This window comes from Polypterus senegalus, chromosome 13 (genome assembly GCF_016835505.1).
Source record: "Polypterus senegalus isolate Bchr_013 chromosome 13, ASM1683550v1, whole genome shotgun sequence".
Lineage (NCBI taxonomy): Eukaryota > Metazoa > Chordata > Cladistia > Polypteriformes > Polypteridae > Polypterus > Polypterus senegalus.
In genome coordinates, this window is record NC_053166.1 from 127,591,922 (window position 1) to 127,612,672 (window position 20,751).

General features: G+C 41.2%; 1 protein-coding gene across 3 annotated transcripts in view; it reads right to left on the bottom strand.

Annotated features, from left to right (window-relative positions):
• Positions 1–20,751, bottom strand: part of galr2b (galanin receptor 2b) — a 120,007-nt gene that overhangs the window by 28,548 nt on the left and 70,708 nt on the right. For all 3 annotated transcript variants that reach the window (XM_039775749.1, XM_039775747.1, XM_039775748.1), the window contains exon 2: positions 17,042–17,430. In XM_039775749.1, coding sequence (XP_039631683.1) covers positions 17,042–17,415 — 374 coding nt within the window. In that variant the 5' untranslated portion in view covers positions 17,416–17,430. The remainder of the gene's footprint in view (positions 1–17,041; positions 17,431–20,751) is intronic.

The following is a 20,751-nucleotide window of genomic DNA, read 5'->3' on the forward strand; positions in this document are numbered from 1 at the left end:
CTCATGATGATGATGATAATAATGAAAATCTTTACGATAAAGACTCTAAATTATCCCAAAGTAACATATATTAATGCTTGCTTAATGCATGTTAAAATTTAGCAAATCCTGTTTTATCATTTTTTTGGATTGACACTAAAACATAGAAAATTGGGAAACAGCAGCTGGCATAATTGGGGCAGATGTTCAATTAAAAGCAGAATTAGCTCAGATTCCCCTCCTTGAAACGTCACCTTATCGTGGTGGATGGGTTTGCGTGTCCCAATGATCCTAGGAGCTATGTTGTCCGGGGCTTTATGCCCCTGGTAGGGCCACCCAAGGCAAAGTGGTGCTAGGTGAGCGATGAGACAAAGAGCAGTTCAATAAACCTCCAATGATGAAAAAAAACTTTGGACCACGTTTTCCCTTGTCCGGATGCGGGTCACCGGGGCCCCCTTCTGGAGCCAGGCCTGGAGGTGGGGCTCGATGGCGAGCGACTGGTGGCCGGGCCTGCACCCATGGGGCTCGGCCAGGCACAGCCCGAAGAGGTAACGTGGGTCCTCCTCCCTATGGGCTCACCACCTATGGAAGGGGCCAAGGAGGCTGGGTGCAGTGTGAATTGGGTGGTGGCCGAAGGCGGGACCTTGGCGGTCTGATCCTCAGCTACAGAAACTGGCTCTTGGGACGGGGAATGTCACCTCTCTGAAGGGGAAAGAGCCTGAGCTAGTGCGCGAGGTTGAGAGGTTCCGGCTAGATATAGTCGGACTCACCTCGACGCACAGCTTGGACTCTGGAACCAATCTCCTTGAGAGGGGCTGGACTCTCTACCACTCTGGAGTTGCCCCCGGTGAGAGGCGCCGAGCAGGTGTGGGCATACTTATTGCCCCCCGACTTGGAGCCTGTGTGTTGGGGTTTACCCCGGTGAACGAGAGGGTGGCCTCCCTCTGCCTTTGGCTGGGGGGAAGGGTCCTGACTGCTGTTTGTGCGTATGCGCCGAACGGCAGTTTGGAGTATCCAACCTTTTTGGAGTCCCTGGAAGGGGTGCTAGAGAGCGTACCTTCTGGGGACTCCCTTGTTCTGCTGGGAGACTTCAATGGTTACGTGGGCAATGACAGTGAGACCTGGAAGGGTGTGATTGGGAGGAACGGCCCCCCCGATCTGAACCCAAGCGGTGTTTTGTTGTTGGACTTCTGTGCTCGTCACGAATTGTCCATAACAAACACCATGTTTAAGCATAGGGGTGTTCATATGTGCATTTGGCACCAGGACACCCTAGGCCTCAGTTTGATGATTGACTTTGTGGTCATGTCGTCGGACTTGTGGCCACATGTCTTGGACACTCGGGTGAAGAGAGGCGCGGACCTGTCAACTGATCACCACCTGGTGGTGAGTTGGCATTGATGGTGGGGGAAGATGGCGGTCAGGCCTGGTAGGCCCAAACGTGTTGTGAGGGTCTGCTGGGAATGGCTGGCAGAGTCCCCTGTCAGAAGTAGCTTCAACTCCCACCTTCGGCAGAACTTCAACCACGCCCCGAGGGAGGTGGGGACATTGAGTCCGAATGGGCCATGTTCCGTGCCTCTATTGTTGAGGCGGCTGACCGGAGCTGTGGCCGCAAGGTGGTCGGCGCCTGTCATGGCGGCAATCCCTGAACCCATTGGTGGACACCGGTGGTGAGGAATGCCGTCAAGCTGAAGAAGGAGTCCTATAGGACTTTTTTGTCCTGTAGGTCTCTGGAGGCAGCTGATAGGTACCGGCAGGCCAAGCAGAATGTGGCTTCAGTGGTTGCTTAGGCAAAAACTCGGGCATGGGAGGAGTTTGGGGAGGCCATGGAGAGCGACTTTTGGATGGCTTTGAGGAGATTCTGGTCCACTGTCCGGCGGCTCAGGAGGGGGAACAGTGCAGTTTCAACACCGTATATGGTGGGGATGGTGCGCTGCTGACCTCGACTCGGGACGTTGTGGGTCGGTGGGGGGAGTACTTCGAAGACCTCCTCAATCCCACTAACATGCCTTCCAACGAGGAAGCAGAGCCTGGGGACTCTGAGGTTGGCTCTCCCATCTTTGGGACTGAGGTCACAGAGGTGGTCAAAAAACTCCTTGGTGGCAGGGCCCTGGGGTTGGATGAGATACGCCTGGAGTTCCTCCAGGCTCTGGATGTTGTAGGACTGTCTTGGTTGACACGCCTCTGCAACATCGCATGGACATCGGGACAGTGCCTCTGGATTGGCAGACGGGGTGGTGGTCCCCCTCTTTAAAAAGGGGGACCGGAGGGTGTGTTCCAACTACAGAGGGATCACACTCCTCAGCCTCCCTGGAAAAGTCTTTTCAGGGGTCCTGGAGAGGAGGGTCCGTCGGATAGTCGAATCTCGGATTCAGGAGGAACAGTGTGGTTTTCGTCCTGGTCGTGGGACAGTGGACCAGCTCTACACCCTTAGCAGAATCCTAGAGGGTGCATGGGAGTTTGCCCAACCAGTCTACATGTGTTTTGTAAGTCAAGCTCATTTCCAGTGAGAGTTGGACTCCGCCAGAGCTGCCCTTTGTCACCGATTCTGTTCCTAACTTTTATGGACAGAATTTCTAGGCACAACCAGGTCATTGAGGAGGTCCAGTTTGGTGGACTCAGGATTGGGTCACTGCTTTTTGCAGATGATGTTGTCCTGTTTGCTTCATCAGGCTGTGATCTTCAGCTCTCTCTGAATCGGTTCGCAGCTGAGTGTGAAGCGGCTGGGATGGAAATCAGCACCTCCAAATCCGAGACCATGGTCCTCAGCCAGAAAAGGGTGGAGTGCCCTCTCAGGGTTGGGAGTGAGATCCTGCCCCAAGTGGAGGAGTTCAAGTATCTCGGGGTCTTGTTCATGAGTGAGGGACGAATGGAGTGTGAGATCAACAGGCGGATTGGTGCGGCGTCCGCAGTGATGCAGGCTCTGCATCGGTCTGTTGTGGTAAAAAAGGAGCTGAACCGTAAGGCAAAACTCTCAAGAGTTTTGGTCATGAGGTCATGAGTTATGGGTAGTGCCCGAAAGAATGAGATCACGAATACAAGCAGCTGAAATGAGTTTCCTCCGCACGGTGTCTGGGCTTTCCCTTAAAGATAGGGTGAGAAGCTCAGTCATCCAGGAGGGGCTCAGAGTAGAGCCGCTGCTCCTCCGCATCGAGAGGAGTCAGATGAGTTGGCTCGAGCATCTGATCAGGATGCTCCTGGACACCTCCCTGGTGAGGTGTTCCGGGCACGTCCAACCGGGAGGAGGCCCCGGAGAAGACCCAGGACATGCTGGAGGGACTATGTCTCCTGGCTGGCCTGGGAACGCCTTGGGATTCTCCTGGAAGAGCTGGAAGAAGTGGCCGGGGAGAGGGAAGTCTGGGCTTCTCTGCTTAAGCTGCTGCCCCCGCGACCCGACATCGGATAAGCAGGAGAGGATGGATTAGCTCAGATTAAAACCTGCAGCCACAGGAGGACCCCAAGACTGAACTTGAGAATTACCGCTCTACACACCCAATGGTGAAGACCACACTTTTCTAACACTTCCTAAAGATTTCCAATATGCTAACATTACTCAAAGTTATTGTCTGCTTTTTTTATTTTTTTTTAATTTTTTTTTCATTTTTATTACTATTTAATTTAATATTGTTTCTTTGTATCAGTATACTGCTGCTGGATTATGTGAATTTCCCCTTGGGATTAATAAAGTATCTATCTATCTATCTATCTATCTATTGCAATGCTTTTATTGGTCAATTTTAATGCATGGTTAGTTTTCTGATTTTTTTGTCAATGGATTTATTTACAAGACCTGAGAGGGGGTTGTGCAGTAGGATGTAGAGTTAAAGACCTCTGTAATAATTAGACATTGAATTAGTTTTGACTTCAGGGTGATTGCAATTGAAGCATTTGAGTTATGTGTATGGACTGGGGAAAGCATTTGTATTGTGGGGGCTGCAGAGGGTCGGGTGGGGGTTTTGGAACTCCATATTATTAGACAGCAGCAGTATTTGATAATGTTAAAATAAGGATCTAAATTGATTTAAAATTGCTATACGCCATAATTTAGTATATTATAGCCTAAAATTCCAACTTCCTTATCATAACAGGGACTTGAATAAATGTCTACTAATAAGAAAGAGTAAAAGGCAGTAAAATGTTGTTCTATGTCTACAATACTCATAATCATGAACAAGAAATGTCATTCTGTTTCATTGTGGATTATCTATATTGCACTTTAATGTTGGATCGGTACTAAAATTTTGACTTTGGTATCCATACCAGCTTTCAAACCTCAGTACCAGTACCAAAATGATGTTGAAGCAAATAACAGATAACTCCAAAACCCCCCATCTCACTCCAGCCTCCCTTGTACCCTGCACAATTGCTACCTCCCTGCTGCCCTGGGTTCCCCCATGAAGTTCTGATCACATCAAAACGTGTCATTTTAAGTCTGTGAAACAAATGATTTTCCTCAAATGCAATAGCAAGTGTCAGCAGAAGGGGGATGTGGAACTGAGATGTAAGCTGATGTTTACCTCCAGTCCTGAAAATCCAAGACTGCCGCTATCATTTAAAAATGTGGGTTTTCACTACCTTTCCAGTACCGATATGCAACTTACCTGTATTGCAAATCAAAATTATATGCAGCATTCTCTTTTTAAGAAAATGTAAGGCTTTGTGTCAAAAACAAACAAACATGTGATGTCATCAGCTCATTTCAGGGTTATTGTCACTTGTACGCAGTGCAATGAAATTCCTACTTTAACACTTCACTGCTTCACCACGCTGCTATAGTACTTGTTCAGTAGTCCTTAATCTCACAATCACTGGTTATTTGAAATATGATACCCCAATTTTTGGGTTTAATTGAGATCCTGCCATGATTAACATAATTGTTATTGTTTTAGAATTATTTTAGGTTAAACCAAAAACTTCAAAACTGTAATTTTAGCAAGCATTGATATGTGTTACACTGGGATAATTTAGTGTTTTTATCATGGATTATCACCATGATGATTGTATTCCCTGCAGTGGGTTGGTGCCCTGCCCGGGATTGGTTCCTGCCTTGCGCCCTGTGTTGGCTGGGATTGGCTCCAGCAGACCCTCGTGACCCTGTGTTCAGATTCGACAGCTTGGAAAATGGATGTATTCCACTGGTTATTTAAGCTGTAGTTTACTAATGACCTCACTGGTGGTTTTGACACTGAAGTAACTGCATCCTCCCAGGGTTCAGTGATGTTTGGGTCTGAAACTACTCCTCTCCTTGTTCATTGTCATTATATATGGATATAATTGGAGCAAAGTCCACAGAAAAAAGATAAAGTGCCAAGAAAACAAACAAAGAAGGTTAAGCATTTAATGTAGATGCAAAAATTCAAACATTTATAAATTTCTTTTAAATATACATCTGACACCAGTGTGATTTTATGAATGCAGAATAAGAAAGAAGAAGAAGAAAAAAGACCAGCTAATGAAAAATCTCTCTAATGAGAGATCATTTAGAGGTACAATGTCTGGAAAAGTGACTAGAAAAAAATGTGCAGCTGCAGGGTAAATGACCTCTGAAAGGCTTGCAATAACTTAAAAGCAGAACTCATTCATTTTTTACCTTCTGCATCTTCTCCTAAATCCCTGGGCTCATTACCTGTGCCAGAGTACCATGGCTCCCCACTCAGCGCTTGAGGTTAAATTCTAAGACTCCCCAGAAAGAGAGAGAGTTTCAGTAACTCGCTTGAGAGATTGCATCTGCTTTAGTACAATTTAGTAATCTTCTAGTTAGTTAACCTGTCTTATGCCCTTAATGAGGCTGCACCTGGGGCATCTACAATATGGGGGTTACCATTAAGGCATTCTGGGTGCATGCCCAGGGGCCTGTGGCGGCAAGTCACACACCACCCACATATCAATGAAGTAATTGAGTCTCTGCTCACAGAAATGACTAAGGGAGACCACCCCATCTCGATGAAGTGATTGTGAGTCTAACACTTACAGAAACGACCAAAGGGGAGTCTCCATGCGCTGGAATCAAGAGTGAGGAAACCTGCACTGCATTTAATCAGCCAAGTTTCCATGCATTGTTAAAAGTATGAGCAATTCACGGTTAAGCAGCTAAGTCACCCAGGGGCCTGTGGGGGTCTTTATTCATTCGTGACTATATTTGTTCACTAATAATAATTTACTTACACTTTATTTATATACATATCATATACTTTTTGACATTTTCAGAAAATTACATAAACTTTAATTTGTGATCTCAATGTAAAATCCATAATATCCCTTATTTCCCTGAACATTAACAATTAGTCAAAATATTGTTGGATGCCTCCTGTCTCGCTATCATTCCAGGCATTTTCCTCTTCGGCTCAAAGCTGAGGAAACAGAAATGCGGATATTGAGTGACAGGTCAGGTATGTCCAGTTGAGTCCTGCATGTGTACAGCTGAAGGTAGTTTAGGTGATCTCTAGTGATGGGCAAACACTACAGAGGTCCCTTTGCTATATAAATAAATGTTGTTGTTTGCCATGAGTTCGACAAAATTATAGAAATGTTCATGAATTTCACTGAAGTCTGGGAAATACATTGAAGGATAAACTGAACTTGTTCTGAGTAGGTTATAATGGTGCACTTATCTGCTGCAGAGGCCTAGGGAAGCATTTATCAACTGCGTTGAACCAATTATTGTGGTGAAAAATGTTATCTGAGATGCGATGCATTAGTGGTAATCACCGATACTGTGCCTCAAACAACTAAAGATGCAGATGGAACAATAACCACAAACAAAATACAACAAATCGCCACAAAAAAACAATAAGTTAAAAAAAATCAATATATATCACTGCACTTACAGATTTTCATACATTGCACACTTTGGCAGTGGCATGGTATCTCATTCCATTGTTTGAAGTCAGGGCTCTTTTTTTAGCTGGAACATCTTTTATGTTTCTGCTCTATCTGTGCAGATACTTTGCTCTTTTTTCTTCCATCAACAAGACAGAAATGCCATATAAATAGTTATAAATCTTTTGTTATTATTATTTCATAAGATCTCATTCTAATTTGAGGTACAGGAGGAGTAGGTGGTCTCTTTTAAGGCTTGTTTTGACTTTAAGGGCAGCACATGGCTAGTTACACATACAAAATAGGCATGTGGTGCTGCAACAGGCTGAGCTGGCTCACAAGGATCAGAGTTATACATCCAGTGGCAGTACTCATAGTATTCTTATTATGGTCAACTAATGTATCCCTGAATTTTTATTTATTTATTTTTTAAAATGTAAATGCCGTGCTGGATGGACTGGCATCCTGACTGGGATGGAAGGTGGACCCTTAGCTGGCCAGGAGGCCATAACAGAAGGACCATAGGAGAGGAGGTGCAACCCAGCTGGGTTGATGGTAGACTTCTATCCTATTCGGGACAAACAAATAATGGATGGACAATTCATTCCCCAGTATGGAAGAGGGCAGTACTTCTCTGGTTTGGCCCCAATCTGGATAACCACAAGGTAGCCTGGGAATTGGAGTTTTGAAGGGCAATCCTGTCGGGGTCCTTGGGTGTGGCCAGGGGAAACTATTAGGAGTAACTCTTCATGTTTTAGTGGACCTCCATCTGTCCTGGAAGTGCTGCCATTATGTAAAACTGTAAACCCGGAAGAACTACAAGGTCTGGCGTAAAAGAAGCTGTCTTACTCCTGTAAGGTGAGCCGGAGTTGGAAGGGAGTGAGACAACGCTTGTGGAGGAGGAAGAAAGAAGAGGAGCAAATTGGTGAGTGCCATATTACTGATTTGAATCCTTTAAAAGGTATTGTTGTTATATAATATTAGATTAGACACCCTTCCTTTTATCATTGCAGAACAGTTTAAATACCTCGGGGTAAACATCACAAGTAAACATAAAGCTCTTTATCAACAAAATTTCGTCATCTGCATGGAAAAAATTAAACAAGACTTGCATAGATGGTCAACCCTTCATCTCACACTAGCTGGAAGAATTAACACTGTTAAGATGAATATTCTTCCTAAGCTCCTTTTTTTATTTCAAAACATACCAATATACATTAATAAATCGTTCTTTAAGCAATTAGATTCAACAATAACCTCATTTATTTGGAATTCTAAACATCCACGCATCAAAAGAGCGACCCTACAAAGACAAAAGGCAGAAGGCGGCATGGCTCTACCTAACTTCCAGTTTTATTACTGGGCGGCAAATATACAGTCGATAAGAACCTGGACACAAATAGAAGAACATACACAGGCATGGACCGCAATAGAAGTAAAATCCTGCAGTACTTCTTTGTATTCCTTGCTCTGCGCTTCAATAAACACACGTTATCGGCAATACACTAATAACCCAATTGTGCTCCACTCACTTTGAATCTGGAACCAATGTAGAAAGCATTTTAAGACGGAGAAGCTTCTTTCTGTGGCACCCCTGCAAAAGAACCACCTCTTTCAACCCTCACAAACATATGCAGTTTTAATATCTGGAAAAATTTGGAATTAACTTGCTTAGAGATCTTTATATAGACAACGTCTTTGCATCCTATGAACAATTACATTCCAAATTTAACATTCCAGCTACAAATTTCTTTCACTATCTTCAAATCAGGAACTTTGTTAAACAGAACCTTCCAGATTTTCCTCATCTTGCACCCTCATCCACGCTGGAAAAATTATTGCTCAATTTCAAGGAGTTCGACTCCATCTCTACAATATATAAAATCCTTTTACAATCCCTTCCTTTCAAAGATCCAAGAGGACACTGGGAAAATGACCTCTCAATTAATATATCAGAAAAGGAGTGGAAAGTAGCAATGCAGAGAATTCACTCAAGCTCCATATGCGCAAAGCATACAATTATACAACTCAAAATTATATATCGAGCACATCTGTCTCGACTAAAACTCTCAAAATGTTTCCAGGGCATGATCCAACCTGCGAACGTTGCAACCAAGCCCCAGCCTCACTAGGTCACATGTTCTGGGCCTGCACCAAATTAACATTATTCTGGACAAAAATTTTAATTACCTCTCAGACAGTCTTGGACTCACAATCCCTCCTAACCCATTAACAGCTGTGTTTGGGGTTCTTCCAGAGGGTCTTAAAGTGGAGAAAGACAAACAAATTGTGATTGCATTCACTACACTTTTGGCACGCAGACTTATTCTGATAAACTGGAAGAACCCAAACTCTCCTCTTTAAGTCAGTGGGAAACTGATGTGTTATATTATTTAAAATTGGAAAAATCAAATACTCAGTTAGAGGATCTGTGCAGACTTTTTTCAAAACATGGCAGGATCTAATCAGTAATATTTTGAAATGATTTTATAAAGCACAGAGAATTTGTTGATTTAGGTATTTTTAAAAGCCTTAAATTTTACACCGTTTGGCTTGCTCTCTCTCTCAAGGGTGGGGATCGATCTGTTCTTAGCATAATTTTTTTTTGTAAAACTTGATTGCTATGTATTGATTGTAATAAAATTAATAAATAAAAAAAAAAAAAAAAAAAAAGGTATTGTTGTTAAGAAATATTTTAAAGAACTTGGACCTGTCTGTGGGTGAGTTGTGTCTAAAGTCAGGGCAATGAGGTGCCACCTGGTGGTCACAAGAGGTATGCAAGGTGCAAATCTGGCTGGATAGGGTGTGAAAGCATACAGGCAGCAATCTTACAGCAAGCATGTGTCAAAGTTCATGCTGGTCTTGCAAAGCATCATGGGGCACTTGGAAAAAAATATTTGTCTATGTGGGCCCCAAGGTGAATTTCCTAGAAAATATTTGTCAAACAAGGTCACTGGTGAAGACTACATATTCATGAAGCAGACAACTTTGACAAATTTTGCCAACCAACTCTAGTGATCTTGTAGTCTCCTGGGCCTTGCAGAGTCAGAATGGTAAGGTTGCAGATGCTGCATGTGGACGGACATTACCCATTTATACTTCTGGGTTTTAAGACATTTCCCTTTTTTGAAATGAGATGCTGTAGTGCTTTGCTCAAAGGGATGTGTTCCTATCATTCCTGAAGACTCCTCAGACCTTTCAGTAAAAGACTGAGATGTATGGATTTTTCTTTTCCAGCCTATTCTAAATCTCCAGGGTGTTTTGTATCCTCCTGTGCCCATAACTCACACTAAGGCAGAAAATGACTCTCATTACTATTTGTTACTGAACTCCATTAGAAGCTCCAATTGAGTGCGGCACAGCATCAGTGAGGTTTATAATGAGGAGCAGACAGTTCAATGAAACTCAACATCTCTGCTTCCAGCAAACAAATATAAATAGGAAATTAACAAATTACAGTTATAAACAGCCTTTATTGTCACACGCACAGAGTACTGAGAAATTCTTACTTGCTAATCAAAATGCAACATGTTGCCACTCTCAGACACCATCATAAGTGAGCAGAACTACCTTACTTCAACCCTTCTGTCTTCCTTACCTGAAATAACTTACTTATGGGGCACATCCTGATCAGTTCGTGCCTTTTGTTGGCACATTTGAATGATCCTAATCCCTGAGGTGAGTATATATGTGCATTTCACTCTCCAACATCAATAATCTATGGATATCAATAGTCTAGCTATTTCATCAATACAGCAGAATGGCAATCTTTCCAATGCAGTAAGTCTGTACGCTCCCTGTGTAATGCTTGAAAAATGGAACAGTATGTCAATGTTTCAAAAAATGTCAATACATTTTAGTAACAAATTTTGAAAATGGCATTTTCATGTAAAAAGAAAGTGTTTGTATTATATCTATTTTAGCCAAACTGAGAAAATCTGTTGTGACCACAAGTAGTGGCAAATATGGGCAACATAAGATTTATAAATGTATTAAATCTATATTGAAATATTAGATGTCTTGAAATTTTATGTCTTTTTTTAAAAAAAAAAAAGATGATTTCTGTTATATTTTTAGACAAAATACTTATTAGCTTTTTCACAAAACTATAAATATCCATGTAAGCATTAAAAGTAAAAATAGAATAACATAAATTGCAATAAATGTACCAAGGAAAATACACAAAAGCACATACTTAAAAGCACAATGTATTTACTGTTTGAACCAAAGCATGAGCAAAAATGCCTTCAGAAGCAAAGTGTAAAGAATGTCATGAAAGCAACATCAAGCTGTTCCTCAAAAATATCAAGAAAAAGCTTATGAGGTATCATCACAGTGAGCAGTTCACACTCTCAATGATCCAAACAACAATAGAGCACATTACTGCCTTCTCGGCTTTCAGCTTTTACTTACTTACCAACACATGGCTAATCTAAAAAAATAATGAATATATTATTATATAAGTTACCTCAGTTGTAATGATTTTAAATTTTTAATTTTATATACATGCTTTTCTTGTCTGCAACAGTCTGTATGATGCATAAAGGTATTTATTTCATAACATTCATCAGAATAAGAAATGCGGTGTTTGTGGTTGGATTCAGTGTTCTTAGCAACTTCTTGAATTCTTTCTTCTCTTTGGTAACGATTGGCACATTAGAATTTCTAAGGGGGAGCTTGAAATTCTGAGGAGGGCGGTGACATTTCAGTGAAAACTGAGCTGTTTCCACGACCCAGTTAAGCTTTACTTTCATTTTCAATCTGAATAAATAGTTAAGTCTGCGGTGGGCTGGTGCCCTGCCCGGGTTTGTTTCCTGCCTTGCGCCCTGTGTTGGCTGGGATTGGCTCCAGCAGACCCCCGTGACCCTGTAGTTAGGATATAGCATGTTGGATGATGGATGGATGGATAAATAGTTAAGTAACATTTTTGACCTTATAAAATCATGCAGATTTTTATTTCATTAATTGATATTTTATTATCCCATGATAACCTCTGCTCACGAAATAATGTTGTCATACATTTGAATGAAAAACCTTAACAGATTCAAAGATCACCAGGGCAATGTACAGTGGAACATCGGTTTGTGAGCATAATTCGTTCCGGAAACGTGCTCGCAGTCCAAAGCACTCGTATATCAAAGTGAATTTCCCCATAAGAAATAATGGAAACTCAGATGATTCGTTCCACAACCAAAAACTATTTATATAAAAATGATTAATACAAAATATAAATTAAAAATGCATAAAACAAATTAACCTGCACTTTGCCTTTGAAAAGAATCATGGCTGGTGTGCGTGAGTTTCTAAACTCTTGTGGGATTCCACCCAACGGAACGACACGCAGAAGAGCGTCCCAAAGCAATCGCAGTCTCCCAGTGCTGTAGCAGTTTGCCGTAAATGAGAATCCGAAAAGATCGCAGACATGATATAAGCGCCCGTCGTCGATGGATGATACAAGGAACAATGAACATTATAAATGCGCAGGGCACAGTACTACTTGGCCACGACCCTGCCTGACTGCTGTATCTGTGTATAGGAGAGTGGCAGATCCCGCTACAATAAATAACCGCGCTGTTACTTTTTCAAGCTGAATAAAGCTGGTGTTGCTAAAGTACTGAGACTCAGCTTCGTGTTTTGGGGCGCAAGACGGGGACTCGCACGTCACAGTACACACACATAGTCACAATGCTGTAGTAAACAGTATACGCTAGTACGGATATTGACTATATTTATGAGGCACGGCGAATCAGACAGAGAATAGGAGACGATTGCCCACAAGAGAGAGAGACACACACACATGCATCCACACACGAGAGAGACACACACACACACACATGTGCGTGCGAGAGAGATACACACGCGCACGAGAGAGAGTCACACACGCGCGCGCGTGCGAGGGAGAAAAACCATCAGCTCAGTTGTGATCACATGACACTGAGCAGACAAATTGTATCCATACTACTCGTATTGCAAGACCTCGCTTGTTTATCAAGTCAAAATTTATTAAAAATTTTAGCTCATCTTGCAAAACATTCGTAAACTAAGTTACTCACAAACTGATGTTCCACTGTATATATAAATGTTAATGTTAAACAATTGCACTAAATGTTAAAAATCCATTATTGTAAAAAGGAAGTTCTGTTCACAAACAAAAATATAAACTCAAAATGAAAATAAAATAGCCAGTAGTGCAGTTTTCCCCATGCACAAACATTAAATAATTCACACCAATCAAAACCATGAAGGCTGCTGTGTTTATTCCAGCTTGTAATGTTGGAGTAGCGGACACAGACACCAAATGAAATGGACTGGTGAGGGCTTTCACTACACGTATGTCTCACTTCTGGTGTAATGTGAATCATTGGTTAGTGGAATTATTTGATCACTGACAAACTACGACTATTTTTGGGTGTGGTGGACTGGCCAGGACGCCCCTGTGATGGAAGGACCGGGGGAAATAATATATTCTGAGCAATACCTCCCCAAGAACACGAAAGGGCAAACCCCCTAGCTTACAACGGGACCACAGGTTTGGAGCTTAGAAGATCTACCCTGCTGGGGCCTGTGGCCACTGCCAGGGGGTGCCTGAACTGTTCCAGAGCCCTGGACTGCAGCATTTCCGCCACACTCTGAAGTTCTGCCAGAAGAGGATCTGGGTACACTTGGAGCACATATGGGCACACTATAAAATAGGCTGCCTCACTCTGTTTTGGGGAGCCAGAGTCGGGAGGAGGAAGACAAAGCTTGTTTAGAAAGAATGGAGGCAGCAGCAAAAACAAAAGACAAAAAAGAAAAAAAAGAAATGAGAGAGAGAGAGAGAAGGGACTGAGCAATATTGCTATGGTTAACTGTGTACTGCGCCCTGAAGTGGGGAGCAGGAAATAGAGCTGCCCCACGAAGAAATACACGGTGTGTTGTTTTGCACTTGTGTCTTTGTGCCTGTCTGTGTCTGGGTTTGGGGAGCTGTACGGCCCCGTTATACCACACAGGGAACAGGTTAAGCAGGATAAAGTGTGCTTTGCAGTGATTATCTCCATCTACCTGATGCTCATCTGCTCATACAATGGAACATCAAACACTTTATGGAACCTTGCTTAGTAGTGCCCTGTTGTGCTGGTGCAGTGGAAGGGGCAAATTGCTGCCCCCTGCACCCATTGTTAACAGGTGTATAAAATCAGGCACATAGCCATGCAATCTCTTTTGAGAAACATTGGCAGTAGAATGGGTTGTACTAAAGATGCCACTTTTACCACAAGTCAGTAAGTATAAGTGCTAATACTGTGAAATGGGCGCATCTAGGAGCAACAATAGCTCAGCCTTGAAATGGTAGACCACACAAACTCACAGAGTTGGACCCATGAATACTTCTGAAGCACTTAGCCTCTGCCTCTGGAAGTAAAATCTGTACAAGAACAGCCTTATGAAATGGATTTCCTTGACCGAGCAGCTGCACACAACCCAAAGATCACTATGCGCAATGGCAAGTGTCGATGGAAGTGGTGTAAAGGTGTAGCTGTGCATGGTAGCATGGCAGAGCAGTTCCAGAGATTTATGGACAATCAGCTGAGCAGGCATTCACGTGCAGACCTGTGTGGCTCAGTCGTCTGCCTCATTAGTGCTCTGATATCACTAATCAGCGCACCTGCATCCCTAGCAGTATAAAGAGGAGCCTGAGAAGGACAGAGGGGGACACAAAAAAGACAGATGAAGAAAAGGGCTAGAAAGAAACAAAAAGGAGCAGATCTTGTAGAGCTTGCTGGTACTGATTCAGCCAGAGACTGATCCACAGAGTGATTGCCAGAGTGGAGCAGATCTGGTTGGAAGGTATAGAGAGAGAATGAATGAATGTTAGAGTGACAATGGAGGCAAGGGCTGGTGGCCAGGACCTCACTGGACTTAGATTACTAGAACGCTGATGGAGGCAAGCATGGGGTGCTGGATTGCCGAATGATGAGAGCAGCTATTGGCCATGGAGAAATTTGTCCAGGAGTCTAGTGAGTTTACGATCAGTAGAGCACCGATAGAGGAACGTGTGGGACGCCAGACTACTCAATGAGGCGAGCATCCATGGCCATAAGGATAACTCAGCCTAGGTAGCCTGATGAATGAGCTGAACTCTGACCTTTCTCTGCTTTTACAGACCAGTTTTCTTTCAGTCTTGGATTTATGAAAGAACTGCTATGGCTTGTTTATTAATGTTTTTATCCTCCACATTAACACCTGTTTTTATTGTGGATTATTTATTTGTATTTAATGGAAGGAGCACCGTCCTTGTTTTGTGGGATAAAAGCACTATTACACTTTGCACCATACTCTGTTGTGATATGTGTCATCATTTACTGTGGCTCATCGGTTTCAGAGTGACATGTTAGCTGCAAACAATCAGCAAAGTCAAGAGTCTACAAACATTTGGCCATATAGTGTATATAATGTACACACATTATTTAAATATATACTATTATATATATATATATATATTCTATACATAATATGTATATTTTAATAATATACTACGATTTTCCTGTACCACTGAATGGGGTAACGCAAACACCTAGTCATTTTTCCACATGTGAATTTTATCAGCTGGAATCACAAAGAAGCTTATACCAGCAGAAACTGACATGAACTAGTTTTGTTCACGCTTCAAGACTTACCAGTCTGTCACAGCACACATTCAAGCATATCCTCACCTTGACATCTGCCTTGCTGACAGGCTCCCATTGGATTTTTCAAAGCAAACCTACCTAAAGGCTGAAACACCACAGAGATACAGGCTGCATCAGACTTACAGGGGTTACAGCAAGGATGCTACCAGCCATTCAGCTATTCCACTTCTTAGGATTATCCTGACTAAACTAACACCCAATGCAGGGCCATTTCTGGGCATAGGCAGTCTACAGTAGGCAAGCACCATTACTGCAGCCCTATGTAGAGATTCCAATCTTTATTTTGTTTAGAAAAATTTGTCTGGAGCAGACCATAACTCAAAGAAATGTTTATGTTGTGCACTTCAGCAGTGCCTGCACTGTCTGCACTTTGCACAGCACAATCTGTTGCCCAGAAACGTCCCTAGGCTATGCAACATTTTTTTTAAATACAGACCTATGAACACTCGGATTTAAAGCCAATGTCTGATTATAATGTTTTATATTATTTTTGCATACTAGCAATGTTCGGTCTTAGTGTCTGACGACTTATACAGTCCAATGATAACTCAAACAACAACAACGGTGATGATGAGGCCAATAATAATCTTCAAACTGTAGCAGAGAAGACATGGCAAAATAAACTTAAGCAATCAAAACGGCAACAGGACTGTAGCTCATCAGTGAATTGGCAAAAGCTGATTCACCCAAACTATGATTGTCTCCCAAATGGACACACAAAAGCTCTGGGCACACTAAAGCAGTTGCACATTTTTTTTGGATATGTAGATTGCATTATTTGCTTACACAAGCATACAGTAAATAGGAATTGTGGGTAAAGATTACTGTTTATATTCTCAGTTTCACTGAATGTTGTCATTATGCTAAGTTTTCAATTTATTTTATTAGTCTAAACATCATGTATATGTTACGGTTAGTTAAAAAAAATATATATATACAGTTTTAGCAATAACTTAAGTGTTTCTTAATTTTCTTTAGGGAAACGTCAAAAGCAATCAGTTAAGACTACTAATACGGCCTGATTACTATTTAATTTCTGAAATGGCACCCCTCTAAAGCGTATTTTTATGAGACAGTCTTGTAAACAGACATTTCTATATCTTGACATTCTCAAATTGTGAATTCAAGGTCCAAAATACTTCCCTGTCCCCAGTCCTGTCTGCACGTCTCAATGTACGGGTCTGGCAGTGATGATTCCTCTCAAAGCAAAAGTGGTGGCAGGGTGCCATTTACAACTTTGCCTAGGGCAGCAAAAATCCTAGAACTGGCTCTGACCCCTTGTACTTTGTGTAAATATGTTAGAGTATACTATATGCTTAAAACTGTTTATTCTGTAAAATCTCACAGCAGTTTTATTTCTTTGCAGTCCAAGATCATCCTAACCTATGCATGAATGAACCGCATAATTAAACATTTTATTAATGGAGAAGCTTTTATGTTTTTCCAATAACTGTATATACTGTATGGTTGAGGTCAAATAAATTGTACTTACGCTTTCAGTACAGTGTCCTTCACATATATTTATGCTGAAGTAATTTTCTTCAGGCATTTTTGCCTCATCAATGAAACACACTTACCTGTCAATCGACACAGCCGCTAATGTGAAACTGCTGGCGTACATGGTGAGGTTGATGAAGAAATGAACAGCCTTGCACATAAAAGATCCAAAAACCCAACCTTCAAGGGAATAAATAGTTGCTTGGAATGGGACACAAAAGATGATAAAAAAGAAATCTGCCACGCTGAGATTTAATATGAACAAGTTAGTTGTATTGTGTCCCATCTGTCCATTCCGGAGCAGTACAGCTAATACGAGACTATTTCCAATGGTCCCAAGTAGAAAGATCAGCGAGAAGACAACAGAAACAATAATGCTGGCTGGGTTGAACTGATAGTTCTCAGAGCTGTTCCAGTGCCCTGTCATTTTGGAGAAATCTTCATGTTCAGCCATTGTCAGTTGAGCCACCTGCAAAAAATAAAAAAAGATTCAGTTTCTCAGCACATTAATGGACTTTCACAGTAAATGGACACATAAATAGAGACATAAAGACCCATAGATGATTCTGTGATTTATCGATAGACAGATAAATTCCAAAAGTTAACAAATTTTCAATATAAAGATAAAAGGCAACATATATAACTGATATAACATTGTCAAACATGCTTAATCCTATTCAGAGTCATGGGAGCCTGGAGCTTATTGTGGAAATATCAGGTTAGATGAGGAACGGGGTGACAGTCTATTACAGAGCCCACATCACGCATACATCAATACTCACATTAACATGGACCCAACTTTCATTCATTCATTCATTTTCCACTGCTTATCCAAAGCCAGGTCACAGAGGCAACAATCTTAGCAATGAAGCCTATACGTCCCTTTCCCCAGCCACAGTTGCCAACTCATACTGTGAATCCAAAGGCGTTTTCAAGCCATCTAGGAGATATAATCTTCCCAGCATGCCCTGGGTTTCCCTGGGGTCTCCTTTCCGCTGGTCATGCCTGTAACACCTACATAGAAAGGCATCCATATCAGATGTCCAAACCATGATGAGGAGGCTCAGCAGCTCTACTACGAGCCTCTCCTAAATGACTGTGTTTCCTATCCTGTCTCTTAGGGTGATGGGGCCAACTTAAAATCACCAATTAACATAACACACATTTGACAATGTAGGTGGTAACTTTGAATAACTCGAACAAATCCAAGCAGAATATGCAAACTCCAGTGACAAGTGGTACCAGAGGTGGGGTTTGAAGCACTAACCACTGCAAAACTGTGCCATCCATTCAGTATATGATATAAATAGATGTGAAAGGAAGGATGATAGATAGATAGATAGATAGATAGATAGATAGATAGATAGATAGATAGATAGATAGATAGATAGATAGATAGTGTCACACACGCGCGCATGGGAGGCAGCTAAAGGGCTCGAGTGAAGGCAGTTCTAAAGCATGCCGGGATGTGGCAGAGTGCACTAACTCTCTTTCTCACTTCCCTGTAGACCAAACCCGGGAGGTTCCACCTGTCTCTCTGGACGTCACTTCTGGGACCGAGCCAATGGAGACAGACCTTACCAGCTCCGGCCTCCCCTGATGTCACACCCGGCCTAATCCAATGAACGATGAACACGTGCCCGATCCTTATGACCTCACTTCCTGCCTCCCCCTTTAAAAGCCTTCCCTTTTCCCTTCTCTGACAGTCTTGTTTTGGACTCTGTTGTAAGCACTTCAGTGCTGGTATTTTGAAAAGAAAACGACTTTTGCAGCCAGGATACCAAATTACATGGGTGGCTGCCCCAAACCTTTTTCTGTCTTTGTCTCGTTTTGTGACAATAGATAGATAGATAGATAGATAGATAGATAGATAGATAGATAGATAGATAGATAGATAGATATGTAAGGCACTACTGTACATAATAAAAAAAATAGATATATTTATTTTGTAAAAAGCATATTTTACAAATAATTTCTTGCATTGATATGAGCAAGTCCCTGTTTCCAAAAGATGGTTTCAAGGAAGGAACTAACCATGAATAGGATGACATTATGTCAGACATTAAAAATATGAAAAATCAGGTAGCCTGAAAAGGATGAATTCAATACTTTTTAAAGAAAACTGCAAATATATGTAAGAGTATCTGTTGATCACATTTTAAACTTCAAGTTTAAATATCTTGCAATTCACTACAAGGATATTATGCAACCTGTAAAAAAGCATGCAATAAGACATCATCAGTTTTCCTTTTAAATTTTCTAAGGTTGTTAATCAACCCATTAGATGTACATAATCCAAAGCCTCAAGAGTCATGCTTTAACAAGGACACTCATTAGCTCACTTAAAAGAATAAGCACTTTAAATCATATAAAAGATTAACTTATGAAGCCACTTGTCATTAAATGAGTATATTACAGTGAAGTCAGGCCAATGTCAGTAATGAAGCTAATAAACCAGCAGGACTTGAATGCTTGGGCATTAATAACAGGGAAGGATCACACAAACGTTTACTATATATACAGTAGTGTCTTTTAAAATGTACCATAATAGTTATACTTGCTTTTAAAGTGTCTCAAAAAATAGATTGAGTAATATCAGGACATTGTGTCAAGACAATTACAAAGCAAATGGTATTACAAGAAGTTGTTACATAATTAAATTTTAAAATATGAATGGCTGGTTTTGTCAAAATTGTTGTGATGTTCTGAAAATCTATATAAAAGTTAAAAAGCAGCTTTCACATTATGAAATAAATGAGGGTGCTAAAAATCTTCAGTAAATGATATACAGATACAACCCTACTACTAAAGAAAAACATAAAAATAAAAACAGATGTAAATCTCTAGTGGACTTATTATGCCCAGGCACATAAGGGGGAGTCCAATTTCCACACTAAGGAGGCTCTTTCTTCTATTTCAGTTTGCACATTCTGTCTGTGTCAATGTTTGTGTCCTTTGGTTTCTCTGTTTTACATCAAATGTCGAAGAGAATGGTGAGTGACAGTCCATGAGATTGACTGGCACTGGTTTCTTTCCGCTGGGACAGAATGGCTCTCTTCATTAAATTGAATTTGAATAAGAGAAGTTTGGAGAGTATCACTTATCTGCATATGTTAGGTTAGGAACCTGTAAAAAACTTTTTACTTGTAATACACTATTTAATTTAAGTGTAATGCCTTTAACAGTGTAGGGAACAAAGCCAGGTATCATTGAGGAAATTATATCAGGTGAATAGTATTAGATCTGTAGTTTTTTAGCTAAAATGAGCTAAAGTTTGAATGGATTACCTAATTATTATTTTTTAGCTTTCAAATCTTCTATGGCACTATCCACACATACAAGTATGCTCCAGTAGTATTTTAAAAAGCATTATAAATTTGAGGCTCTGCGAACAGTATGAGATAAAGATTCTATCAATTGTATTGTTATTGCTTATTTAGAATTTCTTTATTATCTTTCACTTATTTATGTGTCTATATGAGACATGGCATATGAACACTTTGTACAGTAGGATAAAGTGGGCATTGACCCATTTTGTTAGGCTTTCAGCAGTAGACAAGGCCTTCTCATGCTAAAAAGAACAAACGTAAAAGAGATGTATATAGTCAGTAGCCCTCCTCCCATCAGTATTCATTTTGAGATATTGGACTGTCTTGTAACTCTACCAACTCTAGCAACATTTGGTCAGCTTGCTTTTTGAGTTTCATCTGATAGCAAGAAGTGCTAATCAAAGATGAGTAGATTTTTCTGAAAAGACAAAAAGGCCAGATACACAAATGGCTATAATTCA